The following is a 17,553-nucleotide window of genomic DNA, read 5'->3' as shown; positions in this document are numbered from 1 at the left end:
TATAATAATGCTAGTCTTGCCCTTCTTCCCCACCACCCCACCACCCCGCTTCTCCTTGGATGTTCTCTGCCTCTACCTGTATGCTATTTGATTTTTAATCAAAAGTCATGTCCTTGATATTTGCTTTATCTATTTATTGTTTCCCTTCAGAAACTCAGACATCAAGATGCAGAAACTGGGTCTGTTCATGATTCACAACTCTATCCTTCTGTTCTGCTAGACTCAGAATAGTCGAACACATATGTACAAACTAAATTTGTTGCTAGATTTGATGTAGGTTTGTGGCGAAATTGGTGTCAAGGAAAATTGCAAAACTCAGTGGTCTTGGAGTGTTTTTGGGTATTTGGAAGACATAATACTGAACTGAGAAGTTCACTGATGGAATTTAAGCTAAACAGCCACCAAAATAGGAAATATTCCTTCAGAAAAAGGTCTATAATAGTATATGCTCTTACTTTGTAAAATTTCATACTTCATAAAATAATTTTAGTACTGGACTGAGAGTTAACGTCTGAATTTAAAATTCTAAATTTAATAGTTTTATGTAATCCATAAACACATACAGTGTAGTTTTAAATGTGAAGTTAAAGAAGTGAAAGAATTTTACTGAAAGAGGGAATCTGAAATTTACATAAAATGCCCTTTGCCTATTGTGGACTAGGGTTCTAAGGAGAGAACCAAAGGAGAGAACTATATTCCAACAAAATTACTGCTCCCTTCTCTAAATTTAGCCCATCTATATAGAAACTTACATGTTCATAGTGTTCTTTATTTTTGCTTTTAGTTGCAATTATGAGAAGCCATGGAACAGTTACCCAATTAGCATCACAATAATAATAATGGCAATAGTAATAATAATATTAATAAAATATTAAGGTTAAATAATATTGTTTACTAAAAAATGTAGAAATTGAACTATGAATATTTAGGAACTCACTTCAGAACATTTATTAAAGTATTCACTCCTTTTCATGCTTTCATAAAAGGTAACTGAGAATCTGAATATATGAACATATACCAAGTGTGAAACATTGATGAGCAAACACAATAACATACATCCCACTTTTTCATTTTCTTTCCTGAAGAGAACATTATTCTTCAGTACAATGGGGACAGAATTTAATTGAATATATAATTATGTATTGTCTCCAAGAAGAAAATGAGAGGGCTTTGGTAGAAATTCATAATACAATAATAATAATTTCCCATGCTTCATGACCATTACACATGCACCTGTTACTGATAAATTACGCTGAGATACTTTCTGCTGAGCAAATTTATGTGAGATTTAGTACATTTTTCATCTACAGAGATTTCTCCTGAGTTTTTGTTAAAAATCTACTCAATTTTCACATAATCTTCATTATAAAGTAATCATGTTTCTTAAAAGTTTATATTTGAAAAAATGATGGGTTAAATTATAATTTTAAATTTTTATTTGAATTTGAATATTTTGAGATAATAGGTAAGTTTTCCAAAACGTATTTGGCACAGAAAAAAAATTTTAATCATTTTTTATTGTCATCAGTCTATTATTATTTTGAATGCCCTTCTATCTACTTCCAACTATTACTAGTCTTTGTGAATTCATTGGCCTAAAATCACAGAAAAAAAAACCTTTAGAAAATAAACCCATAATTATCTTTTTTCTAAAATATATTCCAATAAAAGTAACTTCAAGGGATGTGACATAGGGAGGTAGATTTTAAGAGGTGCTATGTGGCTAACTGAAGAAACAGGAAAAGAGAAGAGGTTTCTGTGGGGCAGGGCTAATAAATTAGTAAACATGAAACAGGAATATACAAAAGTCAGGCTGTGGTAGGAAAGAAAAGATGACAACATTCACAGCCTCTCTGGGATAGTAACTCAAGGGGAAAAAAAATGGGAGAATGAGGGGCACCTGGGTGGCGCAGTCGGTTGAGCGTCCGACTTCAGCCAGGTCACGATCTCGCGGTCCGTGAGTTCGAGCCCCGCGTCGGGCTCTGGGCTGATGGCTCAGAGCCTGGAGCCTGTTTCCGATTCTGTGTCTCCCTCTCTCTCTGCCCCTCCCCCGTTCATGCTTTGTCTCTCTCTGTCCCAAAAATAAATAAACGTTGAAAGAAAAAAAAAAGTCTAAAAAATGGGAGAATGAAAGGGTAGACTTTCCATAAATCCTTTAAGGACAAAATGGGCAGTGGAGTGTGGTAAATATGTTTAGGTGGGGTGCGTGTGTGTGTGTATGTGAGTTGTTTCATGAAGGTTATAAAATGAAGTTGTCACACGTATTTATGAATAATCTTTTTTTTATTTTTTAAATTTTTTAATGTTTATTTTTCAGAGAGAGACAGTGTGAGCAGGAAAGGAGGAGAGAGAGAGGGAAACACAGAATTCGAAGCAGGCTCCAGGCTCTGAGCTGTCAGCACAGAGCCCGATGTGGGGCTCAAACCCTTGAACTGTGAGATCATGACCTGAGCCGAAGTCGGACGCTTAACCAACTGAGTCACCCAGGCGCCCCTATATGAATAATCTTGATATTTGGTAGTATGTTATGCAAATAACTTCATGGAAGACTATAGAAAACATGTTATCACTACTACCAGTAAAACTTGTAAGTAAAAAGATGTTTGTGGTTGTTATTTATATATGAGCATTCCATACTTAATTCCATTTATCTTGTAAATAAATGTCATTTATTTTTAACATGCAACATTTACCATTTGATGTTTTTCTTGAAAATGCTAAAAGGGACCCTATTTCATAATATTTTAAATGAGAAAAAATATAATGCTCACACATTACATCTAAGCTCAAAACCAATTCTAAAATTTAGTAACCAAAGTACAGTAAAATCTGTATAATATGAATAACGTGCTATAATGTTAATATGTAAAATGCTTAAATCCGTGTTACCTGATCACCTAAAGGTTAATATGAATTAGTATGGCTTCTCTCTGTTATAAAACTTGGATACACATTCTTTTTGACAGCCTTTGATATCTTCAAATCATCTATGCCTGGTTTTGAAGTTTCATCCTCAATGCAAATGCATCTGGAATGCAACTCAACTACCTTCCTAAATATTGCTTTGTTAAAATATAGTGAGCTTTGAGGATGCAAGCATATTTTCCCTATGTAACTTCTGGCTGAAATATCATTGTATTGAAAGATATAAATATTGTATGCATTTTGAGAATTAAAAACCAAGAGGTGGTCTGCCTGGAAAACATTATCAATGTTCCGCAGGCCAGGCTTCTATTTAAAAATGCTTTTATTACCTCTTGCTTGAAGATTAGTATAAGAAGATCTTAAGCACTCTAATTCAGATTTGTCTTATTTTGTGGTCTTTGCATATTAGATAAATAATGTCCTGATCCATCCAAAAGTCCAAATGTCCCCTCATCAGGAAGGTCTAGAACCACCTAATCTAAAGGAGTCTCTGCCAATATCTGTCACATCATCCTCATTTACTTTCTTCCAGGACTTTTTCTATCTAAAATTGTCTACTGTGTTATTTGTTTCATGCCTCGTTCTTTTAGTGGCTGCAATTAATAGGGTTCAAATAGAAAATAACCATATACCAACATTCTGCCTGCCCCCGCCCACTAAAATCAGATCTCTATATATTAAACAGTTAAAGGGTTTTCTGTTGTTGTCATTTGTTTGTTTGTTTAATGTAGGTCTTTTTTGGTCATATTTGGATTGTTTTTAAGAAATATTCACCTGGAATTTTTAGTGTCAAGAACAGTATTATTACAGTCGTTAAAATATCCAACTCTCTGAAGATAATATTTAACATCCATTAAAATGTTTGTAATTTCTGAACTCTTATGTAGCATTTTCTCCACGTGCTCGACTCAGATCTGTTCACCCCCAGAAGACTGCAGTGGGGAGGTCAGGGCAGCTTCCTCTCTCTATTCTAGTTGGAACTACTCTTTCTCCCCTGTTACCAGGTTTGACTTGATTGTACCTACATTATTAAGGGTGAAAGGAACCTGGTCTAATATGGTGGGCACAGTTGGTATTTCTGGCATTCTGTTTAAGGTTAGGATATTCTTTCATGGGTGATGTTTTTTTCAGTTTTTGGAAGATCTTTCTTCTAGAAATTTACAGTGATCACTTTTTATGAGGCATTGTACATCAAAAGAGCTCCAAAGAAGTACAGATAAGTAAAAAATAAAAGCATATACCTTGGCTCTCCAATCTTGACTTTTAATAACATTGATTTATGTGATGCAAATCCCAAAATTTCATTTCCACTTTACTTACAATTACTGCAGAAATAGAACAGGGGGATAGTTGGCACTTATTTTTTTGTTGGTGGCTCTTGGGTTCTGTGCTCTCTCAGAGATTAAAAGAGTCCCATATCTTCCTGTTAGCTTTACTTATTATTTTCTCCTTCTCTTAAAGGCAGATACTTTGTGAGCAGAGAAATTATATTTTCTCTACTATATGCTTAATAGGAGTAATTAATACCTGAGTAGTGGGTCTTCTAGATATTTACTGAAAGAATGAATGCATACTTCATTTTTAGGGGGTTTGTGGAGCCCATAAGTCTACAGAAAAGGATGATTAAGAGGCTGGAACCAAATGCATGCCTTCAAGATTAGATAGGACATGAAGGAGAGAAGATCTTAAGAGAAGTCCGTTTCAGAAAGTGAATACTAATGGCAACTCTGGAAGGAAGAAATAAAATTACAAACGGGAGCAGGTTCAGAAGCAAGAACCCAAAAAGAACTAAAATAAAGATTGAGCTATTTAGGAAAATGTAAAAAAACTGGCAAACTAGGACAGTATTTCTTGATCTTAGCACACTTGATGTTTGGAACTAGACAATTTTATGGAGGTCTATTCTATGCATTGCGGTTTTAGCAGTAAACTTGGATCCTGCCAACTAGATCCCAGTAGCAGCCCCTTACTGCCACCACCTGATGGTTTTATTGTACCAAAAAATGTAGACAGTTACCCTAATTATTTTTAAAGTATTATTATATTTTCACTTCCTGTAGTGAATTGTCTTACTATGCTCACTCAAAATCAGGTTATTATTACCCAAATATGTTATTAATTTTTTGGGGTGTTAGGGGTTTTTCTCAGTATCTGGTTTTGATTAAAAGTCTAATTTTAACATGCTCTTCCCCACTTGAGAGTAACTATTATATAAAATGAATAAAAATTTTGTAGTAAATAAAATTAGTATTTCTTTGACCACTGTTTATCTGTTACAGCTTAAAGTAAATTCAAGAGTATCTAGGTTTTTTTTGTAGTTTAAATTCATGTTAATTAATAGACAGTGTAGTATAGATAAGAGTATCTAGTTTAATGTCATTATGTATATTGTTTGAATATTTGGAACCTAGATATTTGAAATTATTTGTCCAGGGTGACTGAATCAGGCAATAAGAAACCGTGATTAAAAGTTATACTTAAGTAAAAATAGTTTATAGCTATAATGATTCTCAAATCTTAAATTGGAAAAATGTAATATGTCTACAGAAAGATGCAAAATGAAAGCAACATAGTACAAAAGTAGATTACTTGAAGTTCAAATATAAACCCCTTGCTATGGAAGTTAAAGCGAGGTGACATGGTGTTATCCTATAAAGAAAACTTCTTAAAGGCAAATTTTGTTATTATCTCACTGAAAAGAAAAAATAACTTAACGACAATTATATTTTGGTTCAGGATGTATTTGATTGAATGGTTAGAGGAAAATGTGTTTTGATCATCAAGAGCTGAACAAAGAAATGCTTTGAGTGAGTTCATTATTGGCTGGCTTCGTTGTTTTTTGTTTGTTTGTTTAATTTTAGAGAGAAAGAGCCAGGACGGGGGTGGGAAGGGGTGGGGAGAGAGAGAGAGAGAGAGAGAGAGAGAGAGAGAGAGAGAGAGAATATTAAGCAAACTCAGTATGGAGACTGATGCAGGGCTGAATCCCACCACTCTGGGATCATGACCTGAGCCGAAATCTAGAGTCAGACGCTCAAGCAACTGAGCCACCCGAGTGCCTCTTGGCTTGGTTTCTTAATAACAGTCATGGCAATAACAACTTGGCGACTGATCTATCTCTTTTTCTCTTTCTTTCTCTCTGTTTATTTCTTCTTTTTTTCTAAATGGATTTTAAAATTCTCATATACTTTATAATGCAAAATATTATTAAATTAAAAATGAATATATAGTAAGATGAATATATTAAAATTAATGTGGATAAAACTAACATATATAATTACATAACATGAATATATAAATTAAACCATTCACATAATCATAGTTTGATTTCATACATGAAGGAATGAAGGCTAAGAGAAGTAGGTTGATTTAACCACTATGAGAAAAATAGTAGTAGAAACAAGGTTATATCCTAAGTCTTCTGATCATTGATTACATGCTTTTCCTTCTTTTTTAAGTGCATTTATTTATTTATTTATTTATTTATTTATTTTTGAGAGGGAGACAGAGTGTGGGAGTGAGGAGGGGCAGAGAGAGAGGGAGTAGAGAATCTCAAGCAGGCTCCACACTGTCAATGCACAGCCGGACACAGGGCTGGAACCCACAAACCATGAGATCATGACCTGAGCCAAAACCAAGAGCCTGTTGCTTAACCAACTGAGCTACAGAGGCTCCACAATTATATGATCTTCCTAAGCTTCCCTCAGCTTTTACCCAATGAGAAGCAATAGGTTTTTCCCTCTGTTTCCCTTAATCAGTAATGGGCTTTTATCTGAGAAATTATATACCAATCTATTCTTTATAGGATTTGGTTGGCAAATTGTTTGGTATTAAAAAAAAAAAAAAAAAAAAAAAGATTCCCTCTTCACGCATGTGCTTTCAGTCTTGTCCTCACCCTATCAGTGTAATTCTCTCCAGTTTCTTATTCTGAGCTTCTCAAATATTTCCCACTACAATGGGGTGTCTATCATTATCTTCCATATGTCAAGGAATTAGAACATGTATTACTAATATATCTAAACCAACCTAGATACATCATTAAGCATCAATGTTACATTCCTACTTTAAAGGTAGTAAAAACTGGAAGTGAAATTTCTGAAAGAAAGGATAAATATGTATTAGATTTACTGTAAGTACTTTTAGAAAGAATATTTAGGGAATTTAAAATGTTTTATATCCATCATAGTATATGTTTATTAAAATATTCTATATTGTGCATTACCTTTTTGACATCTGCAAATCTGTTTATATCTAAATAAGGTTTTTAATTGTATAAGTAATTAATGCACTATAAATAATAAGTAATGCAAGTACTATACTATAGAAAAGGAAAATGTTTAAATAGCTATTTCACAGGTCATGACATGAATAAATGATTCAAACTACAAAGTGGTCCTGAAATATAAACCAAAAAATAGATACTCTGGGCATTAGAAGTAAGCTTATAGCTACAGAATCTAATAAATTTCTGTTGATCTAGTAATTCAGCACATATTATATAGAAAGGAACTAGTGGACACATCCCATAAATTCCTTATGTTTGTTCTTGTTAAAGAGTTTTCTGACTTGCCTTCTTCAAGCAGAATAAATAAGAATAAAATTTGGTTTGTATATCAAGATGCATATACAAGTATTACCAGTTTTAATTACCCATGGGGATTTAAATTCTAGACTAGTCCCCCCCCCCCAAAGAACCGAGCAGGACCAGATGATTCTGGGAATTCAATCCAGTGCAACTCAGATCAATTCAATCAATGAAATATTAAGCTCTATTCAAAGAGCCAAAGACAAAGTGAGGTGTGAAGTATAGGATTTAATCTCAAGGTGTTGACACTCTTCTGGGAGAGAACAAATGAAAGTGCATAAGAAGTCACTTGACTATCATGAGAGAGTATATAATGCAATGGTAACTTAATTTACCAACACTTATCAAATCCTTATTAAAATGGACTAGGTAAAAGAAAACACAGGCAAATAACCCAAATAAGCTCTTTGTTCAGGAAGAACCAAAGGAAATTATTTACTGTATAGTTTCTTTGGTGTAGATTTCTGTGATTATATTTTCATGTGGCTGCTTTCATTAACTAAAAGTTGCCTATCACAACAACCACAAAATGTACCTTAACCCACTGATCTTGGACACCCAATCAGATGCGACCTGTGATAAGTCTGCTACTGTGTGCTTTCTGGTAATATTGCTCAGATTGCTGCCACTTTTCCTTCTCCTTATAATTAATATAACATTTAACCTTAAATGTCATCTATGCCATATTGCCACATTTAAAGATGACTGAAATAATTGGAACATGAAAAAACATAACAAAGTGTTTTAAAATCAATGAAAAAATACTTTACATAACTTTTAAAGATAGTTTTTTTCTTAGGGGATTAAAAATTATTAGCACATTTTAGTTGTTTGGATGAAGCTATTAAAGTTTACGTTAATGCAAAATTCTCCATCACAGTAATGTATCTATCATAACTTTATAGCGTTAACATAGGATGTATTAACATGTGATTATATTTACTTTTATCTTGCTAGTGCTTCTTTGATATATTTTCATACTGTCCATAAAAATAATAACCATGCCTATTAACACAAAACCTTTCTTAAGACACTAACTTCTACTACATTCAGATAGTGCCAAAAAAAGAACACTCAAAATGAATAGAAGATAGTTCACACAAGCATTCATTGTTACTTTTCATTCGACTCCCAACCACAACTAATTTTCTTCACTTTTATAAGTGAATAGAGTAGAAACTTGTCTCTGTCCACATCTCGCAATAAGTAAACCACTTCTACCTGCTTGTCTTCTATGTATTTTCCTTTGTATAAATGTGCCCACAGTGAGACTTAAGAAAAGTAAATAACACTCATATCTGAAATAAGTTTTCTTATAAAAAAGCTATTTTGTTTGGCCTTAGGTCATATTTTTAATGACATTTGCTTTCTCATTCTATAGAATATTAAACTACTTTTAAATGTCTTTTCTTCCCTGTGAAAATCAAGAGCGATGGGAACCATTGCATATGTATCTATCTATCTATCTAGTCATTTCAAGTAGCCAGATTGATGTATAGTTTTCTCACTATCATTGATATCTGACTACAAATTCTAAAAGCGTAATTTTAGTACTTCTTTAATCCATGAGGAAATGGACAGAATTAATTCTATCAAGTGAATTTCTACCTTTACCATGCTGTATTTATTTATTCTGTGGTTTCCAAATTATAATTTCTATTCCATAAACAAAAATTGCTTTATGGATATTTAGAGAATAAAATTTATAAGAATGATGATCTTAATAACCTTCAAATTTTCCTAAGACATGTAAAGAAAGAATGTAACTATTTGCCATTTCAGTGCAAACTTACCTTGCCCACGTATTGGTAATCAGATCCTGTGTATTCCTCCAGTAAGAAAAATTGATTCCACATCCACCCACGTTTTTGACGATGCAGAATTTTGCCATCACTCCTAGGTACACGTGCACCTAAAATTCTTTGCTGGGGTACAGGAGTCCTTCTGAACATTATCTCTGGAGAACAGAAATGTGGCAGGCATACCCAGAGTAGAAATAGTAGCAAAAATTGGTATATTGTCATAGTTCACTTCTTGAAAATTTCCAACGTGGATGAAGAGAAAGCAGTCCTGTTTTATTGAGTTGAATTTTACTGTGTTTCAACTGGTTTCCAACATCTCATCAATGTTTTGGACATGTTTCCAAAAGCTTCAAACAAAAAAACAAACAAATAAAAAAAAGTCAGTTGAAAACATTATGAATGTTACCTGTTACCTTAAATATGAAATTGATAAAGATTAGTAGCAAACAAAATACCTACTTTCCTGCTGTTTTATAAAATAATGATTACTTTTGGAAGATATTGCTTGTCTAGTAACATGTCAGCAATTTATGAAAAGACCATGGTAAATAATGTCTTTCAGACAAATTTTAAGGAAGGGGCATATTAAGCTTTGTTTCTTTTTTCTTTTGTGATTATAACAGTTTTCAGGAATTACGATCCCTATATGGAGTAGGGATGAAGTTAATTTTGCACATCAATTTTTTCAGAGTAACTTAACATAAATTAAAAAACTGAAAACAAAATATTGATTTAATTAAAGCTACAGAAAACATGCATCTGTTGTGCGATACAATGATATTTGAATGTTTTTAAACAGCAGCAGTTTCTTCCAATTTAATTCTGCTCAAAGGTAAAAGCAATATAAGAACAAATAAAACACTTGAAGTGCCTTTGGCTGAAGAGTTCTCTCTTCCCTCTTAAAGTAGAAAAAAATCACTACTAAAGTAGATCCATTTGTAATATAATTCATACTACTGTGTAGAGGGAGTGAATGACATGGTCAGCTGTACTCCCACTACAAAAGTTCTAAGTCTAGAACTCCACACTGCCCCAGCCTGACTAGGGAGGGCCATAGATTCCAGGCTGCTCTCCACCTCCCTCCCTCTGCTTGCTTCCTCAACCCAGGTAACCCTATTAAATATAAATCAGATTATGTCACTTATCTGAACAAAAAACTCACATGAAGTCTCCTCTCACTTTGATTAAAACCCAATGCCCTGGGGCGCCTGGGTGGCGCAGTCGGTTAAGCGTTCGACTTCAGCCAGCTCACGATCTCGCGGCCCCGGAGTTCGAGCCCCGCGTCAGGCTCTGGGCTGATGGCTCAGAGCCTGGAACCTGTTTCCAATTCTGTGTCTCCCTCTCTCTCTGCCCCTCCCCCGTTCATGCTCTGTCTCTCTCTGTCCCAAAAATAAATAAACGTTGAAAAAAAAAAATTAAAACTAACTTTAAAACAAGCAAACAAACAAACAAAAAAAAAAAAACAAACAAAAAAAAAACCCAATGCCTTACAAAAACCTACAATTCTGTACTTGATTTCATGACTACTGGTCACTTCTCTGACCTCATATTTTACCCCAATCCCCCATGTCACCTCCTAAAACTGACTCCTTTCCAGCCAAAGTGTCCTTCTTCTTTCACCTTGCAATACACTTCATATTCTCCTCTCCTAAACTAGAACTTTCTACTTTTTCCTTCTATTTGTAATGTTTTTCCACATAGAGGTCCACTTGGTTAGACTTCTTGCCTCCTTCAGGTCTTTCTTGAATCCTCCCCTAACATTCCATATATACCCATATACTATAAGCGCTTTATTTTATTTGGGATGCATTCTGTCTCCCTGCTGTAATCCCATGGGTTGTTTTGCTACTGTATAACAGACTCTTACAGCAGATGATCAATAAACATTTTAATTGGATAAATGAATATATTGTAAGTTGATTAAAAAATCTGAGTACCATTCCTTTTTCTATGTAGTTATGCTCCAACACTTATGTATGGAAATACATTTTTGAAATCATAATTACTTTATTTTATTCTTTGTTTATATTATTGTTAATCCTCACAATCTTGTTTTTATTTTAAAATCTTCTCTATAGATTGTTCTTTGTTTGTTTCCTGTTAGGTAAGGATTTTATTTCAGAATAGGATAAAACATTTCTTATAAAAAGGTAGTTTTGGTACCGAAGGATTGAGTTCCTTTTCTCTAATATGGCAAGCATTCTAAGTCCTCCAGCATTGACACTGACATTTATGCTTTCATCCACAATAATCTGTTAGCAATCTGCTTATTCTTTTCGGTTTTCTTTTATTAAGAAGATTTAAAAGTTAATGCAAACATGTTTTACAAATAAGATTAATGGGGAAGCAGTATTCCCTTGAGTGTATTAAATGACAGTGGAGTTCTCTACAGCATGTGAAGCATTCAAAATGACAGATGTAAACTGTATTAAAAAATCATGTATTGCTATACTTGGAGTATAGAAATTATCTGATACATAAAATGATTTTACCTTACAAAGCACTGACATTACAGAAACTTAAATTGATTGGGTTCTAAGTAATAGGAACATTTACCAAACCAATGTTTGTCTTTTTATGTAACAGGGCATGATAGATAATATTTCCAGAAACTTTCACTGTTCCTAAAAATTAGAGGACAGTGTGTATAATTTACTGTATCTACTTTCTGTGAAAGCTTTAATACTTATTGAAGCAACATTCTCATTTCATCTCTTTTTTTCAATTTAAAAATATATTCCAGCAACTATAAGATATATTGGCGATCATTTTCAATGCAATTATAACTATCTATAATTTTAAAAGTTTAAGCATCAATATTTTGGGGAATAAGTAGGTGGAGATGATAACTGTGAAAACTGCTAGTAAATAACTGGAGCTCTACATACGCACGGAATTTTTTTTTCATCATTTTTCTGGCTTCCTATATGTTTAAAATATATTTTACATGAATTAAATATTTGATAAACCATTTCAAATGATGACAAGATTAAATAAAATTTTTAAAAGCAAAAGTTTTAAACTTTTTAAATGATTTTTTAATTTATTTTTGAGAGAAAGAGTCAGAGAGCAAGCAGGGGAGGGGCAGAGAGGGACACACAGAATCCCAAGCAGCCTCCAGGCTCTGAGCTGTCAGCACAGAGCCTGATGTGGGGCTCAAACTCACAGACCACAAATCATGACCTGAGCTGACGTCTGACGCTTAACCACCCAGGTGGTCCCAAAAGTTTTAAATTTTTATTATTTTGATTTATGATTTTTTTTACTTTATTCAATTGGGCTTTTGGTCCCACATCTAAAAATCTTTGGGGACACCTGGGTGGCTCAGTCAGCTAAGCATCTGACTCTTGATCTCAACTTAGTTCAATATTTCATCTGTCCCTCCCCTGCTTGTGCTTTCTCTCATTCTCTTTCTCTCTCTTTCTCTCAAATAAATAAATAAACTTAAAATCTATGCCTAACTTAAGATCAAGAAGATTCATCTCATGTCTTCTTTTCAAAGGTTTATTGTCTTAGTTCTAACACTTAGGTCTATGATCCAACTTGAATCAAGTTTTGTATATAGTGTGAGATATGAATTGAAGTTCTTTGTTTTGCATATGAATATCTACTTTCCCAAGCTCCATTTGTTGAAAAGTCCATTCTTTCTCCTCTGTATTGCCTCTGTGCTTTTGTCAAAAATCAGTGCGTCTACATATGTGTGTCTATATATGTCTACATTTGCATTTTATATTTAAATTTTATAATTACCTTGAAATTTCTATATAAAAGCCTGTGAGGATTTGACTGGGATTGCATTGAATCTTTAGATAAATTTGGGGAAAATGGCCATCACAGCAACATTGACTCTTCTGACCTAAAAACCCTATATATCTCTACATCAATGAGTTCATCTCAGTAATGTTTTAGAGATTTCAGTGTACAGATCTTGCTTACTTTTTATCAAATATTACCCTAATATTTTCATATTTTGTTGTTATTTTTATTTCTAAACCACTTTATTGAGATATGATTGAGATACAAAAATCTGTTCATGTTGAATTTATACAACTTGATGAGCTTGAACACTGTTAAATACATTATTTAATAATGATTTTAAATCATTAAAATATGTTTAAATATATTTTTAAAAAGACAAGCCAACAATATATAATAACATATTACATTTGGTTATAGACATATCTAGAATATACAAAGAATGCTCAAAATCCAAAAATCAAAAAGCATAAAGTCCAATAAAAAATGGGGAAAGTATTTGAACCAACATTTTTACCTATAGAAAGCAAAAATGTACATGAAAAGGTATCCAACGTTGTTCGTTATCTGAGAAATGCAAATTAAAATGACCAACTATTGGGGTACGTAGGTGGCTTATTCGGTTAAGTGTCCAACTCTTGATTTCAGCTCAGGTTATGATCTCATGTCTTAAGGTGGAATCTCAGCGCTGCTTAAGATTCTCTCTCTCTTTTTTCTCTTTTTCTCCCACTGCCCCTCCCCTGCTTGCTCACACACTCTCTCAATAAATAAATAAATAAATAAATAAATAAATAAATAAAGTGACTATTACCAAGTGTTAGTGAGAATGTGGAGGAACTAGAACAATTCTACACTATTAATGGGAATGTAAAGTTATATAATCTCCTTGGAAGATAATGTGGTAGACTGAAATAATGACACCTCAAAGACATTCACATTCTAATCCCTGGTACCTGTGGAATCTGTAAATATGTAAAAGGGACTTTGCAGATGTTATTAATTGAACGATTGTAGAGATTTCAAGAGAGTATTTTGGATTATTCAAGTGGGATCATTGTAATCATAAGGATCCTTGTAGGAAGAAGGCAGGAGGATCAGAGTCAATAGTAAGAGATAAGATCACAGAAGCAAGGGGTCTGAGTGCCCTGAGCAAGAGGGCAGCAGCCAGCACGCAGGAAGCTTAGAAACTATAAAAGGAAAGCAGTGGATTCTCCCCTGTGGCTTCCAGATGGAACACGGCCCCTCGACACCTTGATTTTAGACTTTGACTTCTAGATATGCAACAACATAAATCTATGTTGTCCTAAGTCACTTGGTTTGTGGTAAGTTGTTACAGTAGCAATAGGATTGGTAGATGCTTAAAACAGTAAAAGTACATCTGCAATATAATCCAGTCTTCTGCTCCCAGGTATTTATAAAAGAGGAATGAAAGTATATGCTCATTTAAACATTGTATATGAATGTTTACAGAAGTTTATGGATAAGAGAAAAAACCTGGAAACAAGCCAAATGTTACAGGTGAATGGATACACAAATTAGAGTATATCTGTACAATGCAATGTTACTAAACAATAAAAAAGAATGATATATTTTTGGTTTCACATGTAAGGAGCTTGAAATTACCACTCCAAGCTAACACAACACAAACTTGAACAGATTAAAAAACCAGCAATTCTTCTTGGATCCATAAGAGACAGAAGGACTCTGGGCAAACTACTGCTCCCAAGATTGGAGAGAGAGACATGTGAATAGAAGGAAACAAGACTTACCAGCAGAGACTCAGGAGCAGAAACCATCTTAGAACCAGTAATGGTAGAGGAAAACTGAACTATAATTGACAAATTAATGGAGGCTTAGTGCACACAACTCTCAAAATTAAAAACTCCAGGAGAACCAGCCATGCTGTTTGGGGAGGTGCTCCTCAATACTTGGAGATTTACCTGTGGGGGACTCACCAGTTTCCTACAGTAAAATGTCATAAAAATCCCCATATGCTTTCAACAGGGAAGGAAATATTTTGAAATGCCTCAGAACACTGTGTTCCTAACAAGGTCTGCCCTCAGGGAAACTAGTTAACCAGAGCCTAACTTGGAGTATTATCAAAGCCTAACTGACCTGAGGGAAGGGAAATACAGAATTCAATCCCATATAGCCTTCAGGTTTCTCCTACAGAAGGAAAAAAAAAAATGAGGAATGCTTGTGAAGTTCACAGTATAGGGGGATAGGCTCACTAAAAGACAGTTACTAATCAGAGGCTATAGAACGCTTCCCCCCGCCCCACACTTAAACATCCCATTACTACAGGACCATTTCCAGCAGTTCCATTTCCAGTACAATATAACCAGCTATCAAGAAAAAAATTACAACGGATACCAAAAGGCAAAAAAAAAAAAAAAAAACTGGAGAGACTCAGCAAGCATCAGAATCAGACATGGCAGGAATGTTGGAATGATCAGACTTGGTAAAGTAACTGTGGTCAATATATTAAGTGTTCTGATGAATCAGGTAGACAGCATAATTAACAACAGATGGGCAATGTAAGTAAAGAGATGAAATCCTAAGAAAGAGCTAAAAAGAAATGCAAGAAATAAAGAACACTGTCACATAAATGATTAGGCTCATTAGTAGACTGGACATGGCTGAGAAAAGAGTCTTTGATCAAGAAGATATACCAGTAGAATCCTCCAAAACCTTACACATCCATCCTTATATATTTGTCTAAACCCATAGAATGTATAACACCAAGTGTGAACCATAAGGTAAACTATGGACTTTGAGCAATTGTGATGCATCAATATAGGTTATTCCTTGGTAAGAAAATACACCATTCTGGTAAGCAATGTTAATGGGAGAGGCTATGTATGGGGGGGGGGGGGCAGTGGATATATTAGAAATCTCTGTTCCTTCCTCTTAAATTTCTTGGAAACCTAAAAATTCTGCAAAAAAATAAACAATTCATAAACACACACATAAAATAAAAATAGGGAATTGTATGAAACAAACCAACAGTTAATTTGTCCCATGTAAATTCTTCCTGGGTATGGTCTATGCAGCTAGAAACCCAGTTTTAGACTTTTCAACATATTGCTCTTTCATTATAAATACCACAAATAAATATTCTTTCACTAAACTCAAAATGTGGAACATCTTTGACACTTCCATTAATTCAAGCCCATCTCCAACATAGTCTGTCAATATATACCCTTGTTTTTGTTTTCTTCTTCATAGGGGTCATCTTTTTTTTTTTTCTTCCTATTGTATGTGACAACACACTATTTTACTTACTTTCTTACTTACTTATTTATTTATTTTTTATGAGAGAGAAAGAGAAAGAGTGAAAGTGAGCAGAGGAGGGGAAGAGGGACAGAAGGAATCTTAAGCAGTTTTCCACACTCAGCAGGGAGCCTGATGTAGGGCTGGGGCTCACAACCCTGAGATCATGACCCAAGTCCTAGGTCGAAATTAAGAGTTGACTTTTAACCAACTCAGCCACCCAGGAACCCTTACTTTTTTTTTTTATTTTTTATTTTTTTATTTTTTGAGAGAGGCAGAGAGCAAGCGAACCAACACACTATTTTATGTTATCATTTCATGCAAAAAAGGTACACTAACAGGTTTTCTTAACCTTCATTTTTTTTTACTTAAAATATATCCTGCGGGGTATTAGCTAAATTAATTTTCCAAAAACCACTTCACCCTGACCCAAATCAATTAAAAATTTTAAATATATCTAGCTACCAGGATAATAACATGGAACCAAGTGATATTTAAAAAAATATATATTTTTTACATTATTTCTGATTGGTTATTTAGTTTCAAGCCTGATATGTAACTTTTTATGTACATAAACTACTCCCTAATACATAATTCCGAATCTTGTCTAGGTATTTATACTTTATTGAATTTCCCTCACTAGTGAATTGTTACTGTGTATATATAGGTGTGTAAGTAAACATTTCTTTTTTTTTTTAAGTTTATTTATGCATTTTTGAGAGAGAGAGAGAGAGAGAGAGAGAGAGAGCGCACTCACATACAAGTGGGGGAGGGGCAGATAGTGAGGGAGAGAGAGAGAGACATGATGCCTGATCCCCAAAACCATGAGATCATGACCTGAGCTGAAATCAAGTCAGATGCTTAACCAATTGAGCCCAACTAGGCACTCCAACATTTCTTGAATTAAGTAAAAAATATGTTTTAAAAAAGTCTTTCTGAATCGGTTGGGTTATTTCTGGTGAAAAATAAAGGCTAAAGTTTAGAATATGAAAATATCATTTAAAGGAGCTATACTTGTAAACGGAACTATAATTAGAAGGAATCAAATGGGCTGAGACCAAAGTTAAACTATTTCTTGCCATGAAAATGCTAAAAATTAATGAAATTATATAATTTTATTTCCAGTTAATAAATTTATTTTCTTTTTTTTTTTTAATTTTTTTTTCAACGTTTATTTATTTTTGGGACAGAGAGAAACAGAGCATGAACGGGGGA

At 33.8% G+C, this 17,553-nt stretch overlaps 1 protein-coding gene across 3 annotated transcripts in view; it reads right to left on the bottom strand.

The window, feature by feature from the left end:
• LOC123578451 (cadherin-10) overlaps window positions 1-17,553 on the bottom strand; it is a 210,674-nt gene that overhangs the window by 126,815 nt on the left and 66,306 nt on the right. For all 3 annotated transcript variants that reach the window (XR_006702391.1, XM_045441328.1, XM_045441334.1), the window contains exon 2: window positions 9,301-9,656. Coding sequence is in view for 2 of the 3 variants with exons in the window: in XM_045441328.1 (XP_045297284.1) it covers window positions 9,301-9,531 (231 nt within the window). In the remaining variant the exon portion in view is untranslated. The remainder of the gene's footprint in view (window positions 1-9,300; window positions 9,657-17,553) is intronic.

Source organism: Leopardus geoffroyi, chromosome A1, assembly GCF_018350155.1.
Source record: "Leopardus geoffroyi isolate Oge1 chromosome A1, O.geoffroyi_Oge1_pat1.0, whole genome shotgun sequence".
NCBI classification, from domain to species: domain Eukaryota; kingdom Metazoa; phylum Chordata; class Mammalia; order Carnivora; family Felidae; genus Leopardus; species Leopardus geoffroyi.
This window is presented reverse-complemented; position numbering and strand designations above follow the sequence as displayed.